This window comes from Mesoplodon mirus (assembly GCF_964341445.2).
Source record: "Mesoplodon mirus genome assembly, chromosome: 11".
NCBI lineage: Eukaryota > Metazoa > Chordata > Mammalia > Artiodactyla > Ziphiidae > Mesoplodon > Mesoplodon mirus.
The window spans coordinates 67,384,526-67,409,350 of NC_138987.1; the positions used below are offsets into that span (position 1 = coordinate 67,384,526).

A 24,825-nucleotide genomic window follows, 5' to 3' on the forward strand; every position below is an offset into this window, starting at 1 on the left:
CTCGTGGGCTTTAGAGCGCAGGCTCAGTAGTTGTGGCACATGGGCTTAGTTGCTCTGCGGCGTGTGGGATCTTCCCAGACCGGGATCAAACCCCTGCGTTGGCAGGCAGATTCTTAACCACTGTGCCACCAGGGAGGTCCCCATAAATTATTTTAGACACTCACTCTTCTTTACTTCCTTTCATCAAGTTTGGTAATCTTCCTTCAAATGTTTCTGTGTTCCCCCTCATCAACCTCATTTAGATCTCCTTTCCCCCTACCTTGTGAGCCATGATAATAATCTACTACCTGTTTCCCTAACCAGTTCTTCCCATCTGTCAGTGGGTTTTACAGCCAAAGTAATATTCCCAAATACTGATCTAATCATACCACTCCCTTGGTTCAAAAAGTTCTAAATTCCTGTTACCTAAAAAGTCAAGTCTAAATGCATACTTGAATTAAAAGAATATAATAGTCTGTCCCCAGCCTAATCACCCAACTTTATTTTCCACTGTTCCTCCAAGTAACATTCTGTTTTAGCAAGATTCCATTCCTTACTGTCCCTGACTCTCAACTCCACATCTTTGCTTATAAATCCCACCCCACCAAAAGAAATTATCCAGCTCTTTCTAACACTTTCTAGATTACATTACTCCCCCATTTTCTCTTAAGAAGTCTTCCCAAACCACTGAGTTGTATTTTTTCACATATTTATGATAGTGGCACTGTGTTTCTGTAAGAAATAGAGCAAATTATAGTTGGTTAACTCTTTAAAAATAATAGTTTATTCCTCTGAAAAGTATTTTATATTCTTCTTTAAAATGTTGGAGGCCAAATAAATGAATCTTTTGAGATTGCCTTTTTTCTTTTGTGTTTTAGGTTTGGCTCTTTAACCATGGATGGTGGCCTTCGCAATGTTGACTGTCTTTAGCTTTATAAGAAGTTTGAGGCAAGTTTCAGTTTGCACAAGAAAATAATGTTGGGGCATTAAATGAATGCCTCTGTAGGTGGTCTCTTGTTTCTACATTTCACTATTTGATGTGGTCATGTAAATATGTACGATACTGTAAATACATAAAAATTATATAAATTTTTGGCTGCTAAGATGTAATTTTACTTTTTAACATTTATAATTATGTGAGGACATTTGACCTCAGTGAGCACTGAGAAGAAAGCCATGACCGATACATTGAGATACTGACTGATCCTCGACTCTTCTGAGTAAGGCCAGCTAAGTCATATATCTCTGACTGCCTACTGGAAACATTTTTAAGTGGAACCAAAATTGGCATCCTTACAAATCAGTAAAGGCTGATTGTTATCACGTTTATAAGTGATGGAATGGAGAGGTAGCTTTTGTGAATGGGGAGCAGAACCCAACCAGTGTTTTACTAGGATCACAGTTTTTTTGAGAAGGATAAAGTGGCATTATCCCAGTTATCCTTGTATCTGTTTAATTTCAGGTAAATTATTGAGCAAAATTTTTAAAGTGATTTAATCATTAAAAACTGTTCATTTTTATTTTGGCCATAAATGTATAATTGTCATAAAAATTTTAGGACCATTTCAACTGTTTTAAGCTGTATATTTCGTCTTTACTTTAATTCTGCTTACTACTTCATGAAGAAGTATCAATAAATTTCTCAGTTGTAATGTAAAGAGTTTGTATTTTTCTGTGTACAACAGTTTGAGAAACAAAAGTTATTTTTTGAAAAATAGTATGGGTGGTAATGGTAAATTATCCTCAGAAATTACACGACGGGCAATTTTGTGACTCTTCTAAACCCACTGATTCCAAGTTTAGTAGAAGTTCTTTCATAAATTCATAAATGTATGCTATACAAATTCAAAAGGAGCCTTCTCTTTGAAAAATATACACAGAGTTCTAGACTAAAGGATTGTGCTCAGTGAGAAATTATTTTGCCCAAGAAGGATTTGGTTTTAGTTTTGGTTTCTGACTTCTTAGATGACTGAAGTATGATCATGTACAACCTGTATATCATAAAGAGATCATGTCCTAAGTAGTAAATAAATTTGGCTGTCATGAACATTGGAAAACTGAAAACGGATTAGGATGTTATTTGAAATCTCAAATTGATGCATCATTGTAGTAGGGAATTTTAAGTGTCACATGTATACATTATAAAAATACATGCATGGGTCAATGATGTTACTTTTATAAATACAGTTATCCCCTGTCAAAAACTGTTTAGTCTGAGAGGGTATGGGGCAAGAGGGTATTTAATCCCTTTTAATTTTAATTTTCTATTTGACCATCTAACATCAGTGTCTAATTGTGTAGTTTAAATGTTTATATCACTGAACACTAGTTAAAATTTTACTTAACTTATGTGATCAATTAATATATTTGCAGATTTCGTTTTTATTTAAGCACCTCTAGAAAAGAACACCAGTAAACAAACCCTTGCTGTGGGGATTGTATATGTGTAAGTTATACTGGTAAGAACAATTCTGTTCCACACTAGTATTAATTAAGACTAACTGTTCTATTCCCCATTACAGCAACATGTAAATCAAGCACTCTTGCTTTCAATATTTTACCCTCAAGAATGCATCCTCATTCAAAACACCTTATGTCAGTACATACATGATGACATTGGTCTGCTAACCAAATTTTCAGAGTTACTATGTCAGTGAAATTAGCTTTAAAATAAGTTGCATCTCTAGCTTTACTAGCTTTTTTTTTCAATATTGAGATATATTTCCAAAAGACAGGGATTAAAAATATTATATGTAGCAAGTAGAAGAGTTAATGGATTTAACTCTTTTTTTGATACTGTCTCTTCTTTTTTAATTGATATAAAGTTGATGTAAAATATTATATAAGTTACAGGTGTACAATATAGTGATTCACAATTTTTAAAGGTTATACTCCATTTACAGTTGTTATAAAATATTGTATATTCCTTGTGTTATACAATATATCCTTGTAGCTTATTTTATACATAGTAGTTTATACCTCTTAATCCCCCACCCCTATCTTGCCCCTCCCTGCTTCCCTTTCCCCACTGGTAACCACTAGTTTGTTCTATCTGTGAGTCTGTTTCTTTTTTACTGTATTTACTAATTTGTTGTATTTTTTAGATTCCACATAAAAGTGATATCATACTGTATTTGTCTTTCTCTGTCTGACGTCTTTCAGTTAGCATGATACCCTCTAAGTCCATCCACATTGTTGCAAATGGTAAAATTTCGTGTTTTTTTATGGCCGAGTACTATTCCATTATATATATATATACCATATCTTCTTTATCCATTCATCTTTCAGTTGACACTTAGGTTGCTTCTGTATCTTGGCAATTGTAAATAGTGCTGCTTTGAGCATTGGGGTACATGTATCTTTTCAAATTAGTGTTTTTGTTTTTTTCGGATATATACCCAGGAATGGGTTGCAGGGTCATATGGTAGTTCTGTTTTTAGTTTTCCAAAGTGGCTGCAGCAATTTACACTCCCACCAACAGTGTACAAGGGTTCCCTTTTCTCTGCATCCTCACCAACATTTGTTATTTGTGTTCTTTTTGATGGTAGCCATTCTGACAGGTGTGAGGTAGGATTTAACTCAATGTAAAAAAGAGATTATAGGTCTAACAGCAGAAGGAATAATCAAAAATGAAATAAGTGAACGTAAATTATGTGAAAAAAGGGATATCTTCGAGTAAATAAAAAAGGAATTAGAGGTTAGGGAAGAAATGTGGAAAATAATCCCATCACATCTTCTAAATGTCCCATTTTGATTATTTTGGAAATTAACAAAGACTGTGTAAGTGGCTTATAGACCTCGTTACACTGTGTCGAAGCAGAGTGTCTCTTCTTAGATGTAAAGATCTTTTCCTCAGGGACTTCTCTGGTGGCGCAGTGCATAAGACTCTACGCTCCCAATGCAGGGGGCCTGGGTTCGATCCCTGGTCAGGGAACTAGATCCCAAATGCATGCCACAACTAAGGAGCCGGCAAGCCGCAACTAAGGACCCCTGGAGCCACAACTGAGGAGCCGGTGAGCCACAACTAAGGAGGCCACGTGCCACAACTAATACTTGGTGCAACCAAATACATAAACAAAAACAAAACAAAACAAGAAAGTCTCTATTAAAAAGAAAAAGATCTTTTCCTCAGAATATCTCTTTAAAAATATAATACCTGCATCAGTAAGTTATCCAAAAAACAAAAAAAAAGTTATCCAGAACGTGTTTTAGTTTGTTTTTCTGTTATTTTTTTAAGCGATGAAGTTTGCTTTTTGTGGTGTTCTGTGCTAAAAGTAAGAGGTTTGTTGTTTGGAATTAAGAAAGGGACTATCAGTAGGAATAGGCAATCTTGGCAATCTTTTTTTTTTTTTTTTTTTTTTTTTTAATGTGTATTTTTACTTTTGTTGTTCTCATGTTTATATTATGTATTAGTATGGATAGGCTAGGTTATGCTGCAGTAACAAATCTCAGTGGTTTAATCCAATGACATTTCTTTCTTATTTATTTATTTATTTAGCGGTACGCGGGCCTCTCACTGTTGTGGCCTCTCCCGTCGCGGAGCACAGGCTCCGGATGCGCAGGCTCAGCGGCCATGGCTCACGGGCCCAGCCGCTCCGCGGCATGTGGGATCTTCCCGGACCGGGGCACGAACCCGTGTCCCCTGCACCGGCAGGCGGGCTCCCAACCACTGCGCCACCAGGGAAGCCCAATCTTGGCAATCTTGACTGAAATGTCTAAACTTTATTGTCCCTTCAGAATCATAGCCACAACCAGAGCTTTTATCTCTGACTTCAGTCCACTCAGAAGGGCATTTTTTGCATTGTGCTTTGTCTTTGAGGAAGTGCTGCAGAAAATTTATAGTTACTCAAACTTTCAAAACTGAGAAGTGCTGGGACAGACACTGTTGAAAGGAAAACATAAAGAAGTCTTAACGCTATTGTTTTGGGCAGGATCCACCAGCCCTCATCCTATTTTTGGGAAGATGAAAGTATCAGAAAGTCTTACACTATTGTTTTAGTTGAACTTTCTCCCCACTTGTCACCTATAAGCAGACTCCTAGGCATATTTCTAAGAACTCATGAAAATGGAACAGAAATCGAAAACATCTGACCTGGAAACGGAAACTGGTAATATGATAATATCCTTTTATGTGTGTGTATAAATCAGCTCCAGAAATTTAGTGTGTCATATAAAAAAGCGCTGTCCAACTATCACATCAGGCTCTTACAAGGACTAGTCTCTGCGTAAGTTTATTTCTTTTGACATAAACAGAATGCACAAAGACCAGTTGTTAGATGTAGTTCCAGGGGTGATTATGGGAACCCCAGTCCCACTGGCAGAGCAGGCAGCCAAATGCTGGTGTCTGCTGAAATCACACACTAAAGTTAAAGAAGGGTCTGGAGAAACGTTCAAAGGGTCAAAAACCAAAACAGTATCCTGGAAAAAATCTTTTATACGCTTCTTGACTTGTAAGAATCAGTCAAATTCTTTTTTTCTGGGATAGATTCCTGACAAGGTTAAAAATACATATCATTTTTCCAGTAAAAGATGTACAAAACAAATGGGATCAAGGCTATGGCTTTAGGAGGTAGCGTGTTAATCACCATCAAGTCCTACGAATTGCCATTGACAATTCTATTGGATGCTGAGTTAGTGGATACTGGTTACTTTGCTCCTGTGTGAAAGTAATTGTATTTCTATAGAGGAGGTGGGGCAGGGGTGGGGTCTGTACTTAAAAATTATCAAGTGTTGCCTTAGGTTAGAGTTTCTGAAGCTTAAAACTCTTTCTTTAGAAAGAACGTCTATTAATACAGTTTCTAGTTATGAGGGCTAAGGACACCAAAGGAATGACAGGGGAGGGGGATTTAGGGCTAACAGGTGGTCCCCAGACATATTGGCTGAAAGAGAGTTCACAGCTAAAGTGTCATATGTGGTATTACTGTGTTTTCCCCATCCGTGCTCTCTGTGGAGTGTTGTTCTGGAACACTTAACAGTTCTAGCTATGGCCATAAGAAGTGACTTTAACAAGACATTCAGAAGAATAGCCCGGCTCTTTTACTGGTTCCCCAAGTCACTCACCTGCTCGAAGAATCGGAAATCCAAGTTGCTCTGGAGCCAAGGTGGAGGTAAGTTATCTGAGGCTAATGCTTCGTTTGAAATACATTTTTTTATTACTAAAATGGAGCCTCCCTCAAGTTGGGGGGCGGTGAATAAAGCTCTTAAAGCCTTTAAAACATGTTATTTAACATGGTTATCTGAGAGAAAATTAAGAGAAAATAAAGCAATTTGAAGGTGAGATATTAAAAGCCATGAACATTTTATAATCCAATTTATGCTTTTTAGGAATTTGGGTTCGAAGAAGTTTTCTAGAGAGAGATGGAGAATGTTTAGCTTTAAAAAGCAAATTAAAAAATAGCTCTTTTCAATGAATCTCAGTTTGCTTGTGGAATTAAAATACCTTAGAATAAACAAGAAAAGAATAAACTAATCAAGTGCATTCTCGTTTTCCTAGAAAACTAATAAAAATGTTAATGGACCTCATATTTCTTTGGGTCAGTCTCTACGGCATATCTTAGTCAAGTATTAATGTAAGATTTTAAAGCACCTTAAATATGCTGCTGCGTAAAGCTCTGCATTTCTGTCCAGTCCTGCCTGGCTGGAATGTGAGAGGGTCAGGGGAGAGGAGGTTGAGGGAAGAAGGTACCTGATGCACCTTCTGCAGAGCCCAGCTCTCACCTTCCTACTCTGCACGTGGGAGGAGGGCTGGACATGCCACCTTGGACCAAGGTAAGCACCTTCTCTGCCCTCACAAGTTTCATCTTGCAACTGACTTAAAATTATAGTTATGGCTTTTTGATACCCATGTAGCTCTGCATCTTATGTAAGTGCTTAACATTTACCCCTTGTCTGATAGATAATCAAACATAATCTGATGATTTGATAGATGACTCAGCACCAGAGCCTCTTTTAATTAACACAGAAATGACTGTGATCTGTGTTCACCAAGGAAGGTATCTGATTAAAAACTACAAAATGTAGGGCCTAGTACATTTCAATCATCTCTTTTTCCTTAAACTGATATTTTCTTTCTTTTTTTTTTTTTTTTTTTTTGCGGTATGTGGACCTCTCACTGTTGTGGCCTCTCCCGTTGCGGAGCACAGGCTCCGGATGCTCAGGCCCAGCGGCCATGGCTCATGGGCCCAGCAGCTCCGCAGCATGTGGGATCTTCCTGGACCGGGGCACGAACCTGTGTCCCCTGCATCAGCAGGCGGACTCTCAACCACTGCGCCACCAGGGAAGCCCTCATTTCTTTTTCACCATCAAAATATGTATTATCTAACTTAATAGTTTAAAACTCCCTCAGGGGTTGTGTGTGTGTGTGTGTGTGTGATCCCTCATATATGTAATAGCATAATTGGGGATGTTAGAGCTTCAAGGGAACTTAGAAAAATCATCTTCTCTGATCCCTTCATTTTAAAGATGAGTAAACTGCCCCCAAAAGGTTAAATATCTTAACTTCCAACACTATTACATGGGAAGAACTAGAACTTTATCCTGAATCATCTGATTATTTGTCCAGTGCTATTGTTACCACTCCACAGTGCTGCGGTTTGTAAACATCAGAGGATGTGAATATATAAACCCTTACTGAACTCAGTAGTTCCCCCCCCCACCGCCATATCCTCAGTTTCGCTTTCTGTGGTTTCACTTACCCTCAGTCAACCTCAGTCAAAAAATATTAAATGGAAATCCCAGAAACCAACAATCCATAAGTTTTAAATTGTGCACCATTCTGAGTAGCATGATGAAATCTTGCAGTGTCCCTCTCCTTCCACCTGGGATGTGAATCGTTCCTTTGTCGGGTGTATCCCACCTGTTAGTCACTCAGTAGCCATCTGCGTTATCAGATCAACTATCACAGTATCAGTGTTTGTGTTCAAGTCACTCTTATTTTACTTAATAACAGCCCCAAAGTGCAAGAATAGTGATGCTAACAATTCGAATATGCCAAAGAGAAGTTGTAAAGTGCTTCCTTTAAGTGAAAAGTGAAAGTTCTCAATAAGAAAAAAATATCATAAGCTGAGGTTGCTAAGATCTACAGTAAGAACAAATCTTCTATCCAGGAAAAAGAAATTCATGCTAGGTTTGCTGTTACACCTCAAACTGCGAAAGTTACAGCCACAGTGTATAAGTGCTTAGTTAAGATAAAAGTATTAAATTGTACAGTAAGAGGCTTCCCTGGTGGCGCAGTGCTTAAGAATCCGCCTGCCGATGCAGGGGACACGGGTTCGATCCCTGGTCCAGGAAGATCCCACATGCCGCGGAGCAACTAAGCCCGCGTGCTGCAACTACTGAAGCCTGCGCGCCTAGAGCCTGTGCTCTGCAACAAGATAAGCCACCGGGGCTTACCTGGTGGCGCAGTGGTTGAGAGTCCGCCTGCCGATGCAGGGGACACGGGTTTGTGCCCTGGTCTGGGAGGATCCCACGTGCCACGGAGCGGCTGGGCCCGTGAGCCATGGCCGCTGAGCCTGCGCGTCCGGAGCCTGTGCTCCGCAACCGGAGAGGCCACAACAGTGAGAGGCCCGCGTACCAAAAAAAAAAAGATAAGCCACCGCAATGAGAAGCCCGCACGCAGCAGGAAAGACCCAACACAGCCCAAGATAAATAAATAAATAAATTTATTTATTAAAAAAAAAAAATTGGTACAGTAAGATATTTTGAGAAAGACCCCATTCACATAATTTTGATTACAGTATAATTGTTCTATTTTATTATTATTGTTAACCTCTTACTATGTCTAATTTATAAATTAAACTTTATCATATGTGTGTACATATAGGAAAAAACATAACATTCCATGCTATCTGTGGTTTCAGGCATCCGTTGGGGGTCTTGGAACATATCTCCCCTCTGCTTCCTGACAAGGGGGTCTACTATATTTTACAGATAGCCTTCATTGGTGGATAATCTGTACCTAGGAAGTCTGGTCATTTATTTTTCCAAAGCACTGGTTGCTAGTATTCTTACTAGTTTGGAGCCTGTTTCCTACAATCTTTTTACTTACCATCTGATGAAGTAAAAGTCTTTTGTTGAGATATTCTAATAAGAATTTAGAATACCCCATTCTAATGAGATTATTAAAATCCATGACTTACAGAATTATAGCTCCTCAAGAGCAAGAACTATCTTTTATTCTTTTTCCAATATTTAATACAGTGTTGTGTATAGTGGGCAGTTAGTAACTATTTTTCTTACTGAATTGATTTATGAGGACAGCCATATTGGATTTGAGTTGAATGAGCTAAAAGAATGAATTTACTTTTAGAAATCTGCTAATCCCTGGAGACCCTTGCTCCAACCTTCTGTGTAGATTGATGGATTGCGGCCACCTACAAAAGATAGCTCAACATCAGGTCACCTCTTCGGAATTAAACTTTCTGTCATTCATCAGTATCCTACAGTTATCTAAGGTTGCCACAGAAATGTGCCAAGGGTTCCCTAAGTACCTCTATCCCAATAAATCCCACTTGAAAACTTAAATGGTCTCAAGACAAGACCAGTGATTGATACTTTAATACCACTAATGAAGTGAAGGCTCCCAAATAGCTTTATCATCATGTAATTTAACACAGCTCACTCGCCTTCATTTCTTCTCTTATCTCCCCATCTCCACCTTAGAAAGCAGTAAGTTACACCAAGGCATGAATTAGGAAGAAATATAGAAAGTCAACAAATCTGAATTCAATACATATTTTAAGCATGTCACTAATCTGTGGTCTTGAAGGGAAAAAATGGGGAGAGGTGTATGAGAAAATCCACATTGGGTGGTCTGGAACCATTTCTAATTGAGTTGAAGAACCACAGCTGTGTATGAAAAAATCCAGAGCTCAAGCGTATGGTAGTCCAGTGGCAAGAGCACAGGACTTTGGCGTCAGGCCTTGCTTTTGCTACCAAGAGCTGCGTGACTCTAAGCAAGTAACTTAAATCTCCCTGCCTTGAGCTTTCTCATCTGTAAAATGTATGGATTAGACTTGATCTTAAAGTTTCCTTCCAGTTCCATAAATATCATGAACCTAAGATGGAGCGATATAGACAAAATCAGCTACATGGTTGCTGACAAGAGCAGAAAGGTGGGAGTTTTCTTGAAGATGAATAGCATTTCACCGTGTTATTCATCTGCAGGAACAGGACTGGCATTGTTAATTGTCATTGTATCTGAGACCTTATGTTAAATCCTGTTTAAGGAACTTACATACCAAATGTATGCATGCTCTTTTTAAAAATAAATATCTAGACTCTCCATATGTAGGGATGAGCCTTAAATTTTAGGCTCCTACACATCGAAATTGACCTTGTTTTATGTGTAACTTTCTCCAGGGCACTTTGGTGTTCCCATTAGTAAACCTGGTCATTTAATTTTGATGGCAAAGCAATCGCTTTCACAGCCCAGCTCTTCATTCCATTTTCCAAATCATTACAAATCTCCAATTGAACATTGCTTCCCGGACACCTCTTTGGAGACAAAAGCCTGTTCTATTAATTAATTTTTTTTCATATTTTCTCTTGGGAATTCCCTATTGGTCCAGTGGTTAGGACTTCATGCTTTTGCTGACAAGGGCGTGGGTTCAGTCCCTGGTCAGGGAACTAAGATCCCACAAGCTGCACAGCGTGGCTGAAAAAAAAATTATTTTTTTCTCTTTAATTCCTTTTCATCATGTCTTATGAGACAACCAAACTCTCGCTCAGGATGGTCAGAAAATCAGATCTAGAAGACCTAACTATTTTTAGGTGGGTCTCTGGGGGAGAGGAGATACCAGGGGAGACTTTTTTACACTGAAGGTGGGTTCTCCCTCTTGCCCCCTTTTTACCCCAGATTTTAGCAGTTAGCTCAATGAGACTTGATGACCTAGTGAAAGTCTATTGCTTCATATAAGAAGGCAGATGTGAGCACAACTGGGATACACATAAAACCACCTCCTTCCCATGGAGAAGAAGACAAAAGGGGCAGCTGCTCACCAGACAGCATCCCATTTGTTCCCAATATTGCAGGGCTCTTTCAAGGATAGCTCGTTAGAGGAGGAGCCCTGATCAGGATGATCCCCCCTTGGAGGTGAGAGAATAGAGGGTAGGGTATAACCTTCTAGTAGAATGTATTCTCTATCAATAGGGCAACAGGCAGGCTAAGGGACTAGACAACTTCACAGAATCGCTAAGGCCTATCTGTGCTTGGTGGACTGTAACAGCGAACTCTTCTCTGACTATATGTGAGAGGGAGAAGCTTGACACAAATATTAAGCTGCTTATCTTCCCTCTGCCAGGAGAGAGGAGAAAGTTTAGATGCAGAACAAAATATATTTGCACACACACAGAAGAAGAGTTTTTACAGATGGTTTAAATATTAACTCAGGCCCTTAACAATATTATCAAGCCACGCTAATAAAGAGAAGTCAATACTTATTCATCTCAGAAATGGAAGCAAAGGATGGGAGTCTCCCACATTCAGTGAAGTTCTCTCTCCTTTAGACGGATGAAACACTCTCTCCCTTGTGTTCTAAAGCGTCTCTCGTGACTTCCCTGGTGGCACAGTTGTTAAGAATCTGCCTGCCAATGCAGGGGACACGGGTTCAAGCCCTGGTCCGGGAAGATCCCACGTGCCGCGGAGCAACTAAGCCTGTGTGCCACAACTACTGAGCCTGTGCTCTAGAGCCCGCAAGCCACAACTACTGAAGCCCACGCACCTAGAGCCCATGCTCTGCAACGAGAGGCCACTGCAATGAGAGGCCCGTGCACCTCAACGAAGAGTAGCCCACGCTTGCCACAACCAGAGAAAAGCCCACACGCAGCAACGAAAACCCAACACAGCCATAAATAGATAAATTCATTTAAGAAAAAAAGTCTCTCAAATGAACAATGATTCATGTCCAGATTCCTCAAAGTGGCCCATAATTCCAAATTGTTCTCAGTGGAGTTATATCAGGAGGTTGTGTTATATTATTGAAAGATAAACCCATGAGAAACTGGCTGATTGTTGGTCAGAGGTAAAGATACTGCTTCTGAGTGTCTCAGCCCTCAGCCTTAAAGAAGCTGCCCCAACTGCTGACCCAAGAATCAGTAGCCTCCTGGCAGGTGGACTGCATAAAGAGAAACTCTCCCCCAAAGCAAATTTCTCAGACACAGATGAGGCTAAGGAACGTCTCAGAGACGCACAATGTTTAAGATGTTGGACAAGCAGACAGAAGACAAGAGGGTATTAATAGCCAGGTTTCACCAGAAGATAACAAGGTCTGGTTAGAACCCTCAAATCTCAGGAGACAAATGATAAACCTAACACTGATCAGAGTGCAGATTCAGTGGAAACCAATAAATGCATCAGAGAAGGAGAGGCCTTCAGCAGACAAGACTGCCAGGGTCTCAGGGGTGCATGTTATTCTCAGTCGAAGCAGCAATGGTCTCAGCAAATCTCAAAAACCTCCAAGTTGTCCTAGATTGATCAGCCTTAGCCTCCTGGAGACAGACCTGTAAATCCCACGACAAGGGAGACCTCACACCAAAGCAGTCATGACTGTCTCACCGAAGAAATGATAGAGGTGGTATAGAACTGGAGGGAAGGGTGGATTTCAGGACAAATGTGAACCAAGCAGTGTTTTGATAAGTGCAGAGCAAGACTGTGTATAAAGGGATCAGCATCAGGTCCGGACTGCAGAGAGGACCTAGGCTCCTGTGTCCTGGGAAACCACAAAATTAAGGTGAATGTGGAATGTCATGTTCAGAAAAGCCTTCTCTGAAGTTGTGCACCTAGATGAGAAACCGAAGCTGCCCTTTTGGGTCAAAGTGACTTAGGTTCTCTAAGCCAGAGCGTGATGTTTCATTCTTCCTGATATTTCAATCAGCAAAGCTTCTCATAGGCATGGCTTGGGGGATTTCTTGGGGGTCTTTATGACATGTTACAGCTGCAGTGTGGGAGAAACATTAACATTATCTGTTTATCTTCCCAGACTGATGAATAATAGGGAGAGAGTTTAACTTCCTCAGTCCTAGCTAATTTGCACTATCTCATTAGTAATTGCTGTTTGGTTTGGTTTGATTTTTTAATTTACTTGGGTTGGGTTTTTGCTTTCTGTTTTTTGTTGATACCTATCTCTAATTCTTCCCATGTTTTTCAACAGCCTTTCAACACAATTTTACATATAATGAGACAGTTTAGACAGCCTGTCACCTCCACATCCCCAAAGCACCCCCTACCCCAGAGCACTCTTGTGCCAGTGTAGACAGGTTGTTATTCAAGACCCAGCTGAGCCTTTATCCTGGGAATTCCCTTTACCTCTTTCTTGAGTTGGATCACCCACTTCTCATATCCTATTTCTTCTTCACTCTTTGTTTACTCCCTCACTTTAGTGGAGAACATCTAGTAGCTTTCTGTAAAAAAAAGGCATTGTGAAAGGCATTTCAGGTTTTGTATTCAGAAAATTCCTAATGAAATGCTTTAGAGTAAGCCTTTTAAAAATTATTTAACTAGGCACCCACTGGGCCCTTTCAAACTGGAAATGCATGTCTCTCAGTTCTGGGAAATTTCCTTGCATTATTCCTTTAATAATTCCCTACCCTCTTCTGATTCTCCTGTTCTCTTTAGGGATATCTTGCCTCTTCCCAGGACCAAACCAGTCCTGGGCAATTATCTTTGAACCTAACTAAGAAACTCCAGGGAGACCAGAATTCTTTCTTTTCTGTTTTGCAAAACTCTTAATTGTATAATTAGTTTAGAAAAACAGAAATATCAGGAAATAAAAGGACTGAAAAGTATAAACATTAAAACACAATTCATGGGCTTCCCTGGTGGCACAGTGGTTGAGAGTCCGCCTGCCGATGCAGGGAACACGGGTTCGTGCCCCGGTCCGGGAGGATCCCGCATGCCGCGGAGCAGCTGGGCCCGTGAGCCATGGCCGCTGGGCCTGCGCTTCCGGAGCCTGTGCTCCGCAATGGGAGAGGCCACGGCAGTGGGAGGCCCACGTACCACAAAAAAAAAAAACAACACACAATTCATTGTAAACTCTTCTGACTCAGTATCTGAGCTGGGCTGTTATTTGCTTTGGTACATTCTGCGAAGAAAGAGTTTTCTAACAAATTACTTGAGAAGAATGTAGGAAGGAAGGATGTTAAGCTGGTTAAGAAAACAAACTTCTAAGTATTACTTCACTATATTATTTTTACATTATTTTTAACTAGGATTAAAAATATAAAAATGATGCTCATCAATTTCATTAAAGGGGACTGAAATCTTACCTATTACATAAAGCTGGCCATCAGAAGATTGGTTCTAATTTTGTATGTAAATGTGTATAAAAGTAAGAAATGAAATTTATTAAATTGAAATAATTCAGATTTTTAAAATTTATTCAGACTGATGTTTTTCTAATCTACCTAAATGCATTGGTAATAACTTAGGTTAGCTAAATTACCTTAAGTGTTAATTCCAGAGTGCAAATGTGGTTCAGTATTAAACTGTTAATGTAATTCACCATATCAGTAGGTTAAAAAAAATGGGAAAAACCTGTTATCTTTTCAGTATATGCTGCGAAGCCATATAATAAAATTCACATCTATTCCTGATTTTTTAATCTTAGTAAAATAAAAACAGGTGGAAATACATTTCCTTGACATGGTCTTTATACATCCCTCAAACTAATTCTCAATGTCAATGATGATATATTCCCATTAAAGTCAGAAATAAGACAAGGATTTCACTATCACTATTATAATAGTATTGTTTTAAATGTACCATAAAATGCAAAAAACATAAAAAAAACAAGAGAACATAATGTGACCTAATATTTTTGGAAAGGAAAAGGCACCACTGTCATTATTTGTTCCCCATGTGCTTATGTATATCAGGAAAACTCAAGAGAATTAATTAATTGAAAATAATTTTAGAAACAGTAAGTGATCTTATCTTAATCTATTTGCAAATCTATAATCCCAAAATTAAATTTTGCTTTATAAAAATAATAACCAAGAAAAATAAGAAAAAATTTTCTATTGGCAACAAAGGGACAAAATATCTAAAAAATAAACCTAACAAGACATGTAAGAACTACACAAGAAGAAAACTTACACGTTTTACTTAGAAACATAGAAGATGACTTGAGTAAATGGAAAGGTATCCCTTACTCTCAATGAAAGGATTCAATATTTATAGACATTTCCCCTGAACTATAGTTATAATCTTACTGTGATGACAAAGTTTTAAAAAAAAATGGGGGAGGAGTAAAACAAAATGATTCTGAATTTTATCTGGAAGATTGAACATGGACAAATATCCAAGAAAATAGGAAAAGAAAATACCCTACCAGATATTAAAAGATACTAGAAAGCTGCTAAAAACGGTGAAATAGATCTGGAGGTATTGTTGTATTGATACGGAAAGATAAGAGGGAACCAGGCTGCAGGGCAAAATGTATGTATAATGCCATTTGTGCACAAAAAAAAGTGCGTAGATGTACATTCAGACATTCACACATATATAACATAGCTATAAAGTTTATATCAGACTTCTAAATATTGGTTACTCTGGAATGTGAGATTGGAAGTTTGGACAGGGAAAAAATGGAGAACTTTTCCTTTTACTCTCTGTTGTTTTTATGGTTTAATTTAAAAGATTAATTATCCATAGCTAATGAGAACCAAAAAAAAAACTAATTAGTAAGTCAAAATCTTTCACAGGATGGATTTCAGTTCAGCACATTCTATGGTTGGCAGAACATTCACTGGTCTTTGATGCATCCATCATACAAGATTCTGAGTTTGATAGCTTATCTCCTTCTCTGGGACACCCAACATAAATTAGCACTTTAAATTCCTACAGCAAAGAAAACTGGTTAACTTTATTGAACCATTGTTTCCAAACTTATTTGAATTTAATTTTGGCCTCATCATCTTTACTTTTATTGCCTTTGTCTCATTAGTACACCTGCTAGACACCAAGAACATATTCAAGAGGAGATGTGGTCCAGAGGGGAGGATGATGAAAGATAACAGAAATGCCATAGTATGATGGAGATACTTTTATCACCAAACATACCATCTAGAGGGAACATAATTTGGGAAGTGCTTGCCAACTCATTACTTTTATTCTATAGCCTGAAGCTTGAAACCCCAAGAAGTCACAAGGTTGACTGTACATGGGTATATGATTTGAAGCCCTTTCTTCCACCTCCCTCATATTATTTTCAAAAATAATTAGCTATTAGGGCAGAAGAATCAGATGAGTGTTTACTCGACAAAAGGTCAGGGAGACTGATTGCAAAGGGCCATGAGAGTTGATGGAAATGTGTTATATTTTCATTGGGGCGGTGGCTACCTGGGTGTGTGCGTCAAAACTCATCCAACTGAAAATCTGTGCGTTTTATTCTATGTAAACTATCCTGCAAGGAAATTTGTTTATATATATACTAACTGAAGAAGTTTAAGATCAGAGCAGCATTGTGGTAAAAAGCACTAGTGTTGGAACCAAACTGCCTAGGTTCATAATCCCAGCCCCACCACCTTCTGTGCGTGACCTCCGTCAAGTTCCTCATTCCCTTTGTGAAATGAGGATAATAACAGTGCCTCCTTTGCAGCATTATTGATGAGGATTAAGTGTGTTGATAGGAATAACACATTTAGATCAAAACCTGGCACACTAGTACTGACTAGATGTTAACTTCTATTTCTAGTCATAATGGTGCGTTCAAGAAAGCTAATTTTTGATCCTTTAAAGGAAAAAAAAAAAAGTGTTGTATGTTCTCCAGCTGGGAGCCTAGATATATGTGTTAAATATGAATGTAGTGTTTCATGCCTCTGGATTCCTGTTACTATTCCTGCTAGCTAAAAAGTATTGAGGCCGGGCTTCCCTGGTGGCGCAGTGGTTGAGAGTCCGCCTGCCGATGCAGGGGACACGGGTTCGTGCCCCGATCCCGGAAGATCCCACATGCCGCGGAGCGGCTGGGCCCGCGAGCCATGGCCGCGGAGCCTGTGTGTCCGGAGCCTGTGCTCCGCAACGGGAGAGGCCACAGCAGTGAGAGGCCCGCGTACAGCAAAAAAAAAAAAAAAAAAAAAAAAAAAAAAAAAAAAAAAAAAAGTATTGAGGCCATTACTGAAAAGAGGACACTGAAAGAAAAGAGAAACCAAAAGGACTGCTTGAAATTGGGGGTGTTGGTGTAGTCTCTGGAGAGTCTACATTAAAGTCCTAGAATAAATGCACCTTAAATGTCTATGAGCCCAGGAACAAATGCAAAATTAAACAAGTGGGAATTTTCAAAGAGGCTTAATAACTTGCCCAGGTCACACAGCTGAAAAGTGACATAGGGGAAGTGCATTTTGGTTTCATCTATGCCTGAGTGTGCCCTCCTGGGTCTCTTCCCCCAAATAGTGGGAACACAGCCCTTTCTATTTGCTGGGTTGATTCATCTCCAGAAGAGAGGAGAGGTCTGTGAAATTACGAAAAGCTCAACTTCCGAAGCTTCAAAATTTTAATTTCCTACTTAGAAGTTCTTTAGAAACAGCAAACTTTTTTTGGAACACCAGGAGGCATGAAAACAAATGCCTTTGGAAATGCACTGTGTTTCCTGTGACATGGTTTTCTAGACAGATCTGGAAAGTTCAGTCAAAGTAGAGCACCTTTGAAAATACCAAAAATCCTGTGTTACAGGATGAACCTTCTCCAGGCTCAAAACTGTTCTTTCTTTCTTTCTCTTTTTTTGAGAGCATATAAAATAAAAACAGAAATTGCAACACAGCTTCTGTTCTCCAGATGTCAAATCTATTATTTTCATCTCAGCTCCTGCTGGGGGACATAGGGAGAAATTGGCAGGACCCACCTTCAGCTTCTTTTAGTCACCAAGGCCCCAGCACAGTGATAGACCCATGGTAGGATGTGCTCGGTGCTTTTTTTTTCTTTTTCATGCTGATGGCATTTTATTTTATTTTTTATTTTTTTATTTTATTTAATATTTTGGCTGCGTTGGGTCTTCATTGCTGTGTGCAGGCTTTCTTTAGTTGCGACGAGCAGGGGCTACTCTTTGTTGCGGTGCATGGACTTCTCATTGCAGTGGCTTCTCTTGTTGCAGAGCATGGGCTCTACGCACACGGGCTTCAGTAGTTGTGGCACACGGGCTCAGTAGTTGTGGCTCGAGGGCTCTAGAACGCAGGCTCAGTAGTTGTGGCGCATGGGCTTAGTTGCTCCACGGCATATGGGATCTTCCCAGACCAGGGATAAAACCCGTGTCCCCTCCATTGGCAGGCGGATTCTTAACCACTGCACCACCAGGGAAGCCCCATGCTCAGTGCTTTTGATGAAATATGTGGTTAAAATGTTTTAACCCCTCATCCCACCCTCTCACCTGGCCCAGCAGGCACACAAAAGAATGTAAACATGTATGCACACATACACACAACATCTAATCAAGTATTTTGTTAAGACCATTTTTAGGATTGGACACTATCACGTGGTTTGGATGATTCGCCAAGAGAATTGACAACTCATTCGTGATAATGACTGTGAAAGGTGTGTCCCAGGAGTGCCAACCCAAGAAATTGAGAGACTGGAAGTCTCCCACACTCTCACCCCCAAAACTATCCTCTCGGGCTGTGATTTCCACAGCCATCCCCCTACTTGGTTTCAGCTAAAGACGTTGGGGATATAGCAATGTCTCTGTCCCAGTAGGAGTTAAGATGCAACAAAACATTTACAGAACTAATCCTGATAATCTGGTTCCCTAGGGAAGAAAGGAGAGAAAGGATATCCTCACTTCCATTCCCCTTCCACTGCTTTGGGCTGCTGAGCCTCTCTGGGAATCCAAAATAGTGTTGCTTCTAGACCAGCTACATTCTCCAAACCCAGGGTGTCAGGCACGGGGATGTGGGGTGGAGTGATGATTCATTCCAAAGGAAAGGAAGATGCCTGCATTTTTTAAACGGTTGCCCTGTTTTTCCTCTGAAGTTCCTTCTCTGTCAATTGCTTGAAAGAATGGGCTTCCTTGTTCAGGCACTGCCATGTGGATAAAGATGTCCCCTCTGGTTCCAAAAAACTCCCTCCTTGCCCCACAAGTTTGCCAGCCTTCATCAGGAGTTCCCAAGTTTGCATATGATCCAGAGTCGCTTATAGACCAAGACCAAAGGCCCTGAATTCAGGGATGGAAGAAACAAATTCCAAGAGGCACAGATGTTTTTAACAAAGTGGCCTTCACCTCAGGCTGATCTGCCCACAACCCAGTTCCTGAGCTGGTCAGGTGACCAGGGAGGAACTGGAAAGCTGGTGCTGGAAGGGAGGTCCCAAGTGCCACCAGATTACTGTTGTCACTTGCTGGCTGTTCTGGCTTCAGTCGTTCTTCCTTCCTTCCTTCATGTTCCCAGCTTCCCCCAGAGTGACGTTTCTAAAGCACAAGTGTGCTCCCATCACTCCCGAGTCACACACTGTTCTGTGGCTCCTTGTTGCCTACAGCTTTGTTTCTGAGATGTTGTTCTGCTTCTCTCCTTCTCCTGCACCACTCACCCCCGGAACACCTGACATGACGCTCCATGATGTTAAGGTTCAGGGTCTAAAGAGGGCGCCAATACTTTATTTGAGAACCACTGAATTTTTATGGTGCCGACTCCTTTGTATGGCATTCAAGGCCCACATCAATCCAGCCCACATGACCAGTCCCATCTCCACACACTTCCTGCATCGCATCCTCTGCAATAACTACATCAGCATCCATATCGTGCTGATATGCAAACTCATGTGCCTGTAGGAACCCAGGCATGACTTAAAAAGGAAAGGGGTCAAGTGTAAGAAAAATGGGAAATGGGGGAAACCCTGGCAACCTGAAGAGCTCATGTTCCGGCTTCATCCTCTTCATCCAATTGCTGGGCATCAGGTCTCGGAAGTTTTTTTTTTTTTTTTCAGTACAATTCTTTTTTTTTTTTTTACTACGGTATAATTGACATTAACATTATATTAGTTTCAGGTGCACAACATAATGATTTGACATTTGTATAGGTCTTAGAGTTTTGAAAATCTTTTCCTTCATCTCATCAAACTTGCTCCACACCTGTTTCAAAATATTTGCACTTCTCTTATGGCACTTGTTCCCATCTCGTACTTTGAATTGCAGTTATTTGTGTATATTTCTTACCTATTTTCTAGATTGCGCATCTGAAAGGGACTATAACCAGAAGGTCACTTCCTTCTTTTCAGAAGCTCTGAAAGCATCCCCTCTTCTTTTTCCTCCTTTTTTCTCTTTCACTTTCTGGCAGGCCTGACTAGCAAAGCCGTTCCTGGGGCACGGACGTCTCTTGTCCTCATTGCCTTTTTGGAAGAGACGTACACATCCTTCCACTTCTTTTTCAGCCTTTTTAAGTCCCCAGAACTCAGCCTACTTGTGATCATAATGAGGCTCAGCTGTGGAAAGGGGAAGCGGGCTGGCAGGTGGCAGTGGTGAGTGTGGGCGAGATTCTGCAGACCCAGAATGTATTTGGCTCCGCACTGAATTTTTTCAAAGTCTACTTTTCTACTGTTCTCTGCTCTGGAGTTTCTTCTCTTCCTGGTAGGGTGATCAGGAACATAGAGATCTGCTGTCAGAACCAACTTGAAAATAAAGATCAATTAATTCCTCACTGCCACTGTGATGTGTGTAAAAGGGACAGTTGAAAGAGACATGACCTCAGCTCATTACTTCAGCCCCACAGGCTGCAAACAGCCACAAGTGTGAGTAACAAGCCAGGTGGACAAGGGAGAAAAGTCTGTAGTGAGCTCCTCTACCAACAGCTACTCATTCTAATTATTCTGAGGACTGCAGCCACTAATCAACGTGAGACCACAGGTCCTCCTGCTTCAGAACTTCCTGGGGTGATTGTTAAAACTTTGCCTCCTGGGGGCTTCCCTGGTGGCGCAGTGGTTGAGAGTCCACCTGCTGATGCAGGGGACACAGGTTCGTGCCCCGGTCCGGGAAGATCCCACATGCCGCGGAGCGGCTGGGCCCATGAGCCATGGCCGCTGAGCCTGCGCGTCCGGAGCCTGTGCTCCGCAACGGGAGAAGCCACAACAGTGAGGGGCCCGTGTACAGCAAAAAAAAAAAAAAAAAAAAAAAGCCTCCTGAACCCCTCCAGCCTAAGGACCAGGATTTCTGGAGGAGGGGCTATGAATCTGCAGCTTTAACAAGCTCCCCAGGTGATGCTCATGCTGTCCTGGTCCGAGACCCGCTAAATTACACACCCCTGCCCTCGGGTCTCGGTACGTCTTCCACACTCCGCCGCCAGCAGAGCACAAGGACCAAGAACATGGCTTGAGGTCAGACCCTGGCTTGGCCACATATTGGTAAGAAAGAAACTTCACCTCTCTCTGCCCCAGCATCTTCTTTGATAAAATAGAGTGATAATGACTGTACTTACTGCTTAGGATTGTTTTAAGAATTATGTAAGTGAATGCTTATAAAGTGCCAGGTTCCTGGCTCAGTAAATGGTGGCTCTCATTTCCCAATCCAGGGTTTCCCAAACATCAGTCACTCACAGGCCATCGTTGCAATTTTTGCCATACTTGCATAGGCCTCTACTAGAATTCACTTAATATTTTTTACTAAATAACACGTCTGTTTTACTTAGCGTCATCCTAAGAAATAATACCTGGAAAATAATTGACTTGATGTACTACTATATTTTTTTACACATTAAAATTAGTACATAATTATGGAAAATTTAAAGCGTTGATTTTAATTACCACCATGGTAAGTCTACTGCCAGCAGGAAGCACTGATTGAATTCAACTTCAGTTCAGGAAACTGAGACTCAGGTTAAGTGGATTTTCAAAGGTCATACAGTGAGCTGTGGGCAAAGCCAGAACTAGAGGAATTCAGGTCTCCTTCTAACTAGGGCAGTGCTCCTTCCTCCACATCAATCTGCTGGTTCTAGAGTGTTCTTAAAAGACACATTGAAATGTATTGAAAAGAGAACATTCCTTCGTGAGTCTGTTGTTAGTAAACAGAAAGAACCCTTCTACATTAAATTGGCTACAAAGGAACGCTCACTTTAGCCTTAAGCAGAAGAAGACATTGAAAGACATTTCATCCCTAACAGGCCCTAAGCGGGCGCTGGATAACAACACACAGGACAGGTGAGGCTGAGAACTGAGCCCCCTGAGAAGCTAAGCTGCAGGACTGATTCGGTTCAGTTGGACCTCCTGGTAATGCTGCAGACAGGCCTCTACCTGTGTAGGGACAGCTGAGGGCAGGTTCTAACCCCCCTCACAAGCTCGACTTCAGGTAAGTTAACCTTTCTGAACATCAGTCTCCTTGTCTGTAACAGTCTCATAGGGTTGTTGGAAAAGTTAAGTACCATCTAGAGAAAATGCTTAGTACAGCAGGAGTGGGGTGCTTTTCTTTTACTTCACCGTGTGTTTTTAGAGATTGAATGATCATATGCAAGGAAATACAATTAGCTTTGAAGCCAGAGCTTAAAAGGAATAAGGCATAGAAAACCTGCTACACTGAGGGGTTGGAACTTTAATGTCCTTCCTAATCAAGTGAGTTCATAATTCTATGTATCTTTAATACAAAATGCAATTACTTCCCCAAAGTCAAGTGTTCAGGAAGTACAATTAAGCACCACGTTAGGCTAATTGGTAGTTCTTTGCAGGGGTTCATGTTGAAGGTACAGTGGGTCTCTGATTTTCTTTGAGAAACCATTCATTCCCTACTTGCAGTTGATCCATGGGTGGATACATGACCCAAGCCTGTCCAGTCAGCAATTTCTTACATCTAGACATAGACATGTAAGTCCATCCAACCAGAGTCAGTCCTGGATCTTTTGACGGAACTTAAGAAATCAAGAATCACTCTTTCTGCTAGATGTAGGCCAGGAGTTGCTGACAGTCGTCTTACCACCCTGAGAGAAGACCTTCCTGAAGATGAAGCCATCACAGAGGGAAGGAGAGCAGAGAGATGGAGATAGATCAAGAGCCAATGAGCTTGTCTGAGCTCCTAGACCCAGCCATACCTGAATGTAATAAATGCTTGCACTTACAGGCAATATCATTGGTTTGCAAAACTATAGGGAAGCCTAACCAGCAGATTGTTCTCCCAAATTATTGCTATGACAAGCAAAGAGAGGAGATAAATCTCAAGGGACTCGATCTTCATATCTTACGGCAATCCAGCTTGGTGAGAGGTTTCCTCTCAAGTACTATGCATATTCCCTGCTACCTGAGACTCTGTACTGTACCCTTTTCTACCAAGCTACTCCCATCTAAGAAGAGCTTAACCCCATAATCTTGGGAGTCACCACAGTCAAGATAATGAACACATCCATCACTCCCCACAACTTCCCCGTGCCCCTTTATAATCCTTCCTTTAACCCCTCTTGCCTCCACCATGTAACCCCTAATCTGCTTTCTATTGCTGTAGATTAGTTTGCATTTTCTGGAAAGTTACGTAAATGGAATCTTACAAACATGTACTCTTTTTGTCTGGCTTCTTTCAGTATAATTATTTTGAAATTCATCTGTATTGTGTGTATCAATATAGTTCCTTTTTTTAAATTTGCTGAATGGTATTTCATTGTACCATAATTTGTTTATCATTCATCTGCTGATGGACATTTGAGTTTCTAGTTCAGGGCTGCTAAAAAATAAAGCTGCTGTGAATATTTGTGGACAAGTCTCTGTATGGACAAAGTCTTCCCTCTCTCTTGGGTACAGACTTAGGAATGGAATGGCTGGGTCATATGGTAGTGTATATTTAATTTTGTTTGTTTTGTTTTGTTTGTTTGTTTGTTTTTGTTTTTGCAGTACACGGGCCTCTCACTGTTGTGGCCTCTCCCATTGCGGAGCACAGGCTCCGGACGTGCAGGCTCAGCGGCCATGGCTCACGGGCCCAGCCGCTCCGCGGCATGTGGGATCTTCCCGGACCGGGGCACGAACCCGCATCCCCTGCATCGGCAGGCGGACTCTCAACCACTGCACCACCAGGGAAGCCCTAATTTTTTAAGACACTGTCCAACTATTCTTCCCAAATAGTCCTACCACTTTACATCCGCATCAGCAGGGAGTGAGAAAGAGTTCCAGTAACTCCTCCTCCCCAGCACGTGCTATGGTCACTCTTTCATTTTAGCTGTTCTAAAAGGTGTGCAGCAGTATTGCACTGTGGTTGTATTTCACTTGCATTTCTCTAATGACTAATAATGTCATGCATCTTTTTTTTTTTTTTTTTTTTCTTTCTTTTTGCGGTACGCGGGCCTCTCACTGTTGTGGCCTCTCCCGTTGCGGAGCACAGGCTCCGGATGCGCAGGCCCAGCGGCCATGGCTCACGGGCCCAGCCGCTCCGCGGCATATGGGATCCTCCCAGACCGGGGCACGAACCCGTATCCCCTGCATCGGCAGGCGGACTCTCAACCACTGCGCCACCAGGGAGGCCCTGTCATGCATCTTTTTATGTACGTATTTGCCATCTGTGTATCTTTTTTTGGTGAAGTCTGTTCAAATCTTTGGCCCTTTTTTTTTTTTTTTGCGGTATACAGGCCTCTCACTGTTGTGGCCTCTCTCGTTGTGGAGCACAGGCTCCAGACGCGCAGGTTCAGCGGCCATGGCTCACGGGCCCAGCCGCTCCACGGCATGTGGGATCTTCCCGGACTGGGGCACGAACCCGTGTCCCCTGCATCAGCAGGCGGACTCTCAACCACTACGCCACCAGGGAAGCCCCTGGCCCATTTTTTTAATTGACTTTTTACTTTCTAGTTATTAAGCTTTGAGATTTGTTATATTTTCCTGTTATCAGATATGTGATTTGCAAATATTTACTCTCAGTCTGAGGTGTGTCTTTTCATTCTCTTGACAGTGTCTTTTGAAGAGAAGAGGCTCTT

The 24,825-nt window shown here is 41.0% G+C and overlaps 1 protein-coding gene across 3 annotated transcripts in view; it reads left to right on the forward strand.

The window, feature by feature from the left end:
• Positions 1-1,567, forward strand: part of TBK1 (TANK binding kinase 1) — a 40,800-nt gene extending 39,233 nt beyond the window's left edge. For all 3 annotated transcript variants that reach the window (XM_082636921.1, XM_082636922.1, XM_082636923.1), the window contains one exon: positions 858-1,567. In XM_082636921.1, coding sequence (XP_082493047.1) covers positions 858-909 — 52 coding nt within the window. In that variant the 3' untranslated portion in view covers positions 910-1,567. The remainder of the gene's footprint in view (positions 1-857) is intronic.
• Positions 1,568-24,825: the final 23,258 nt, after the last annotated feature.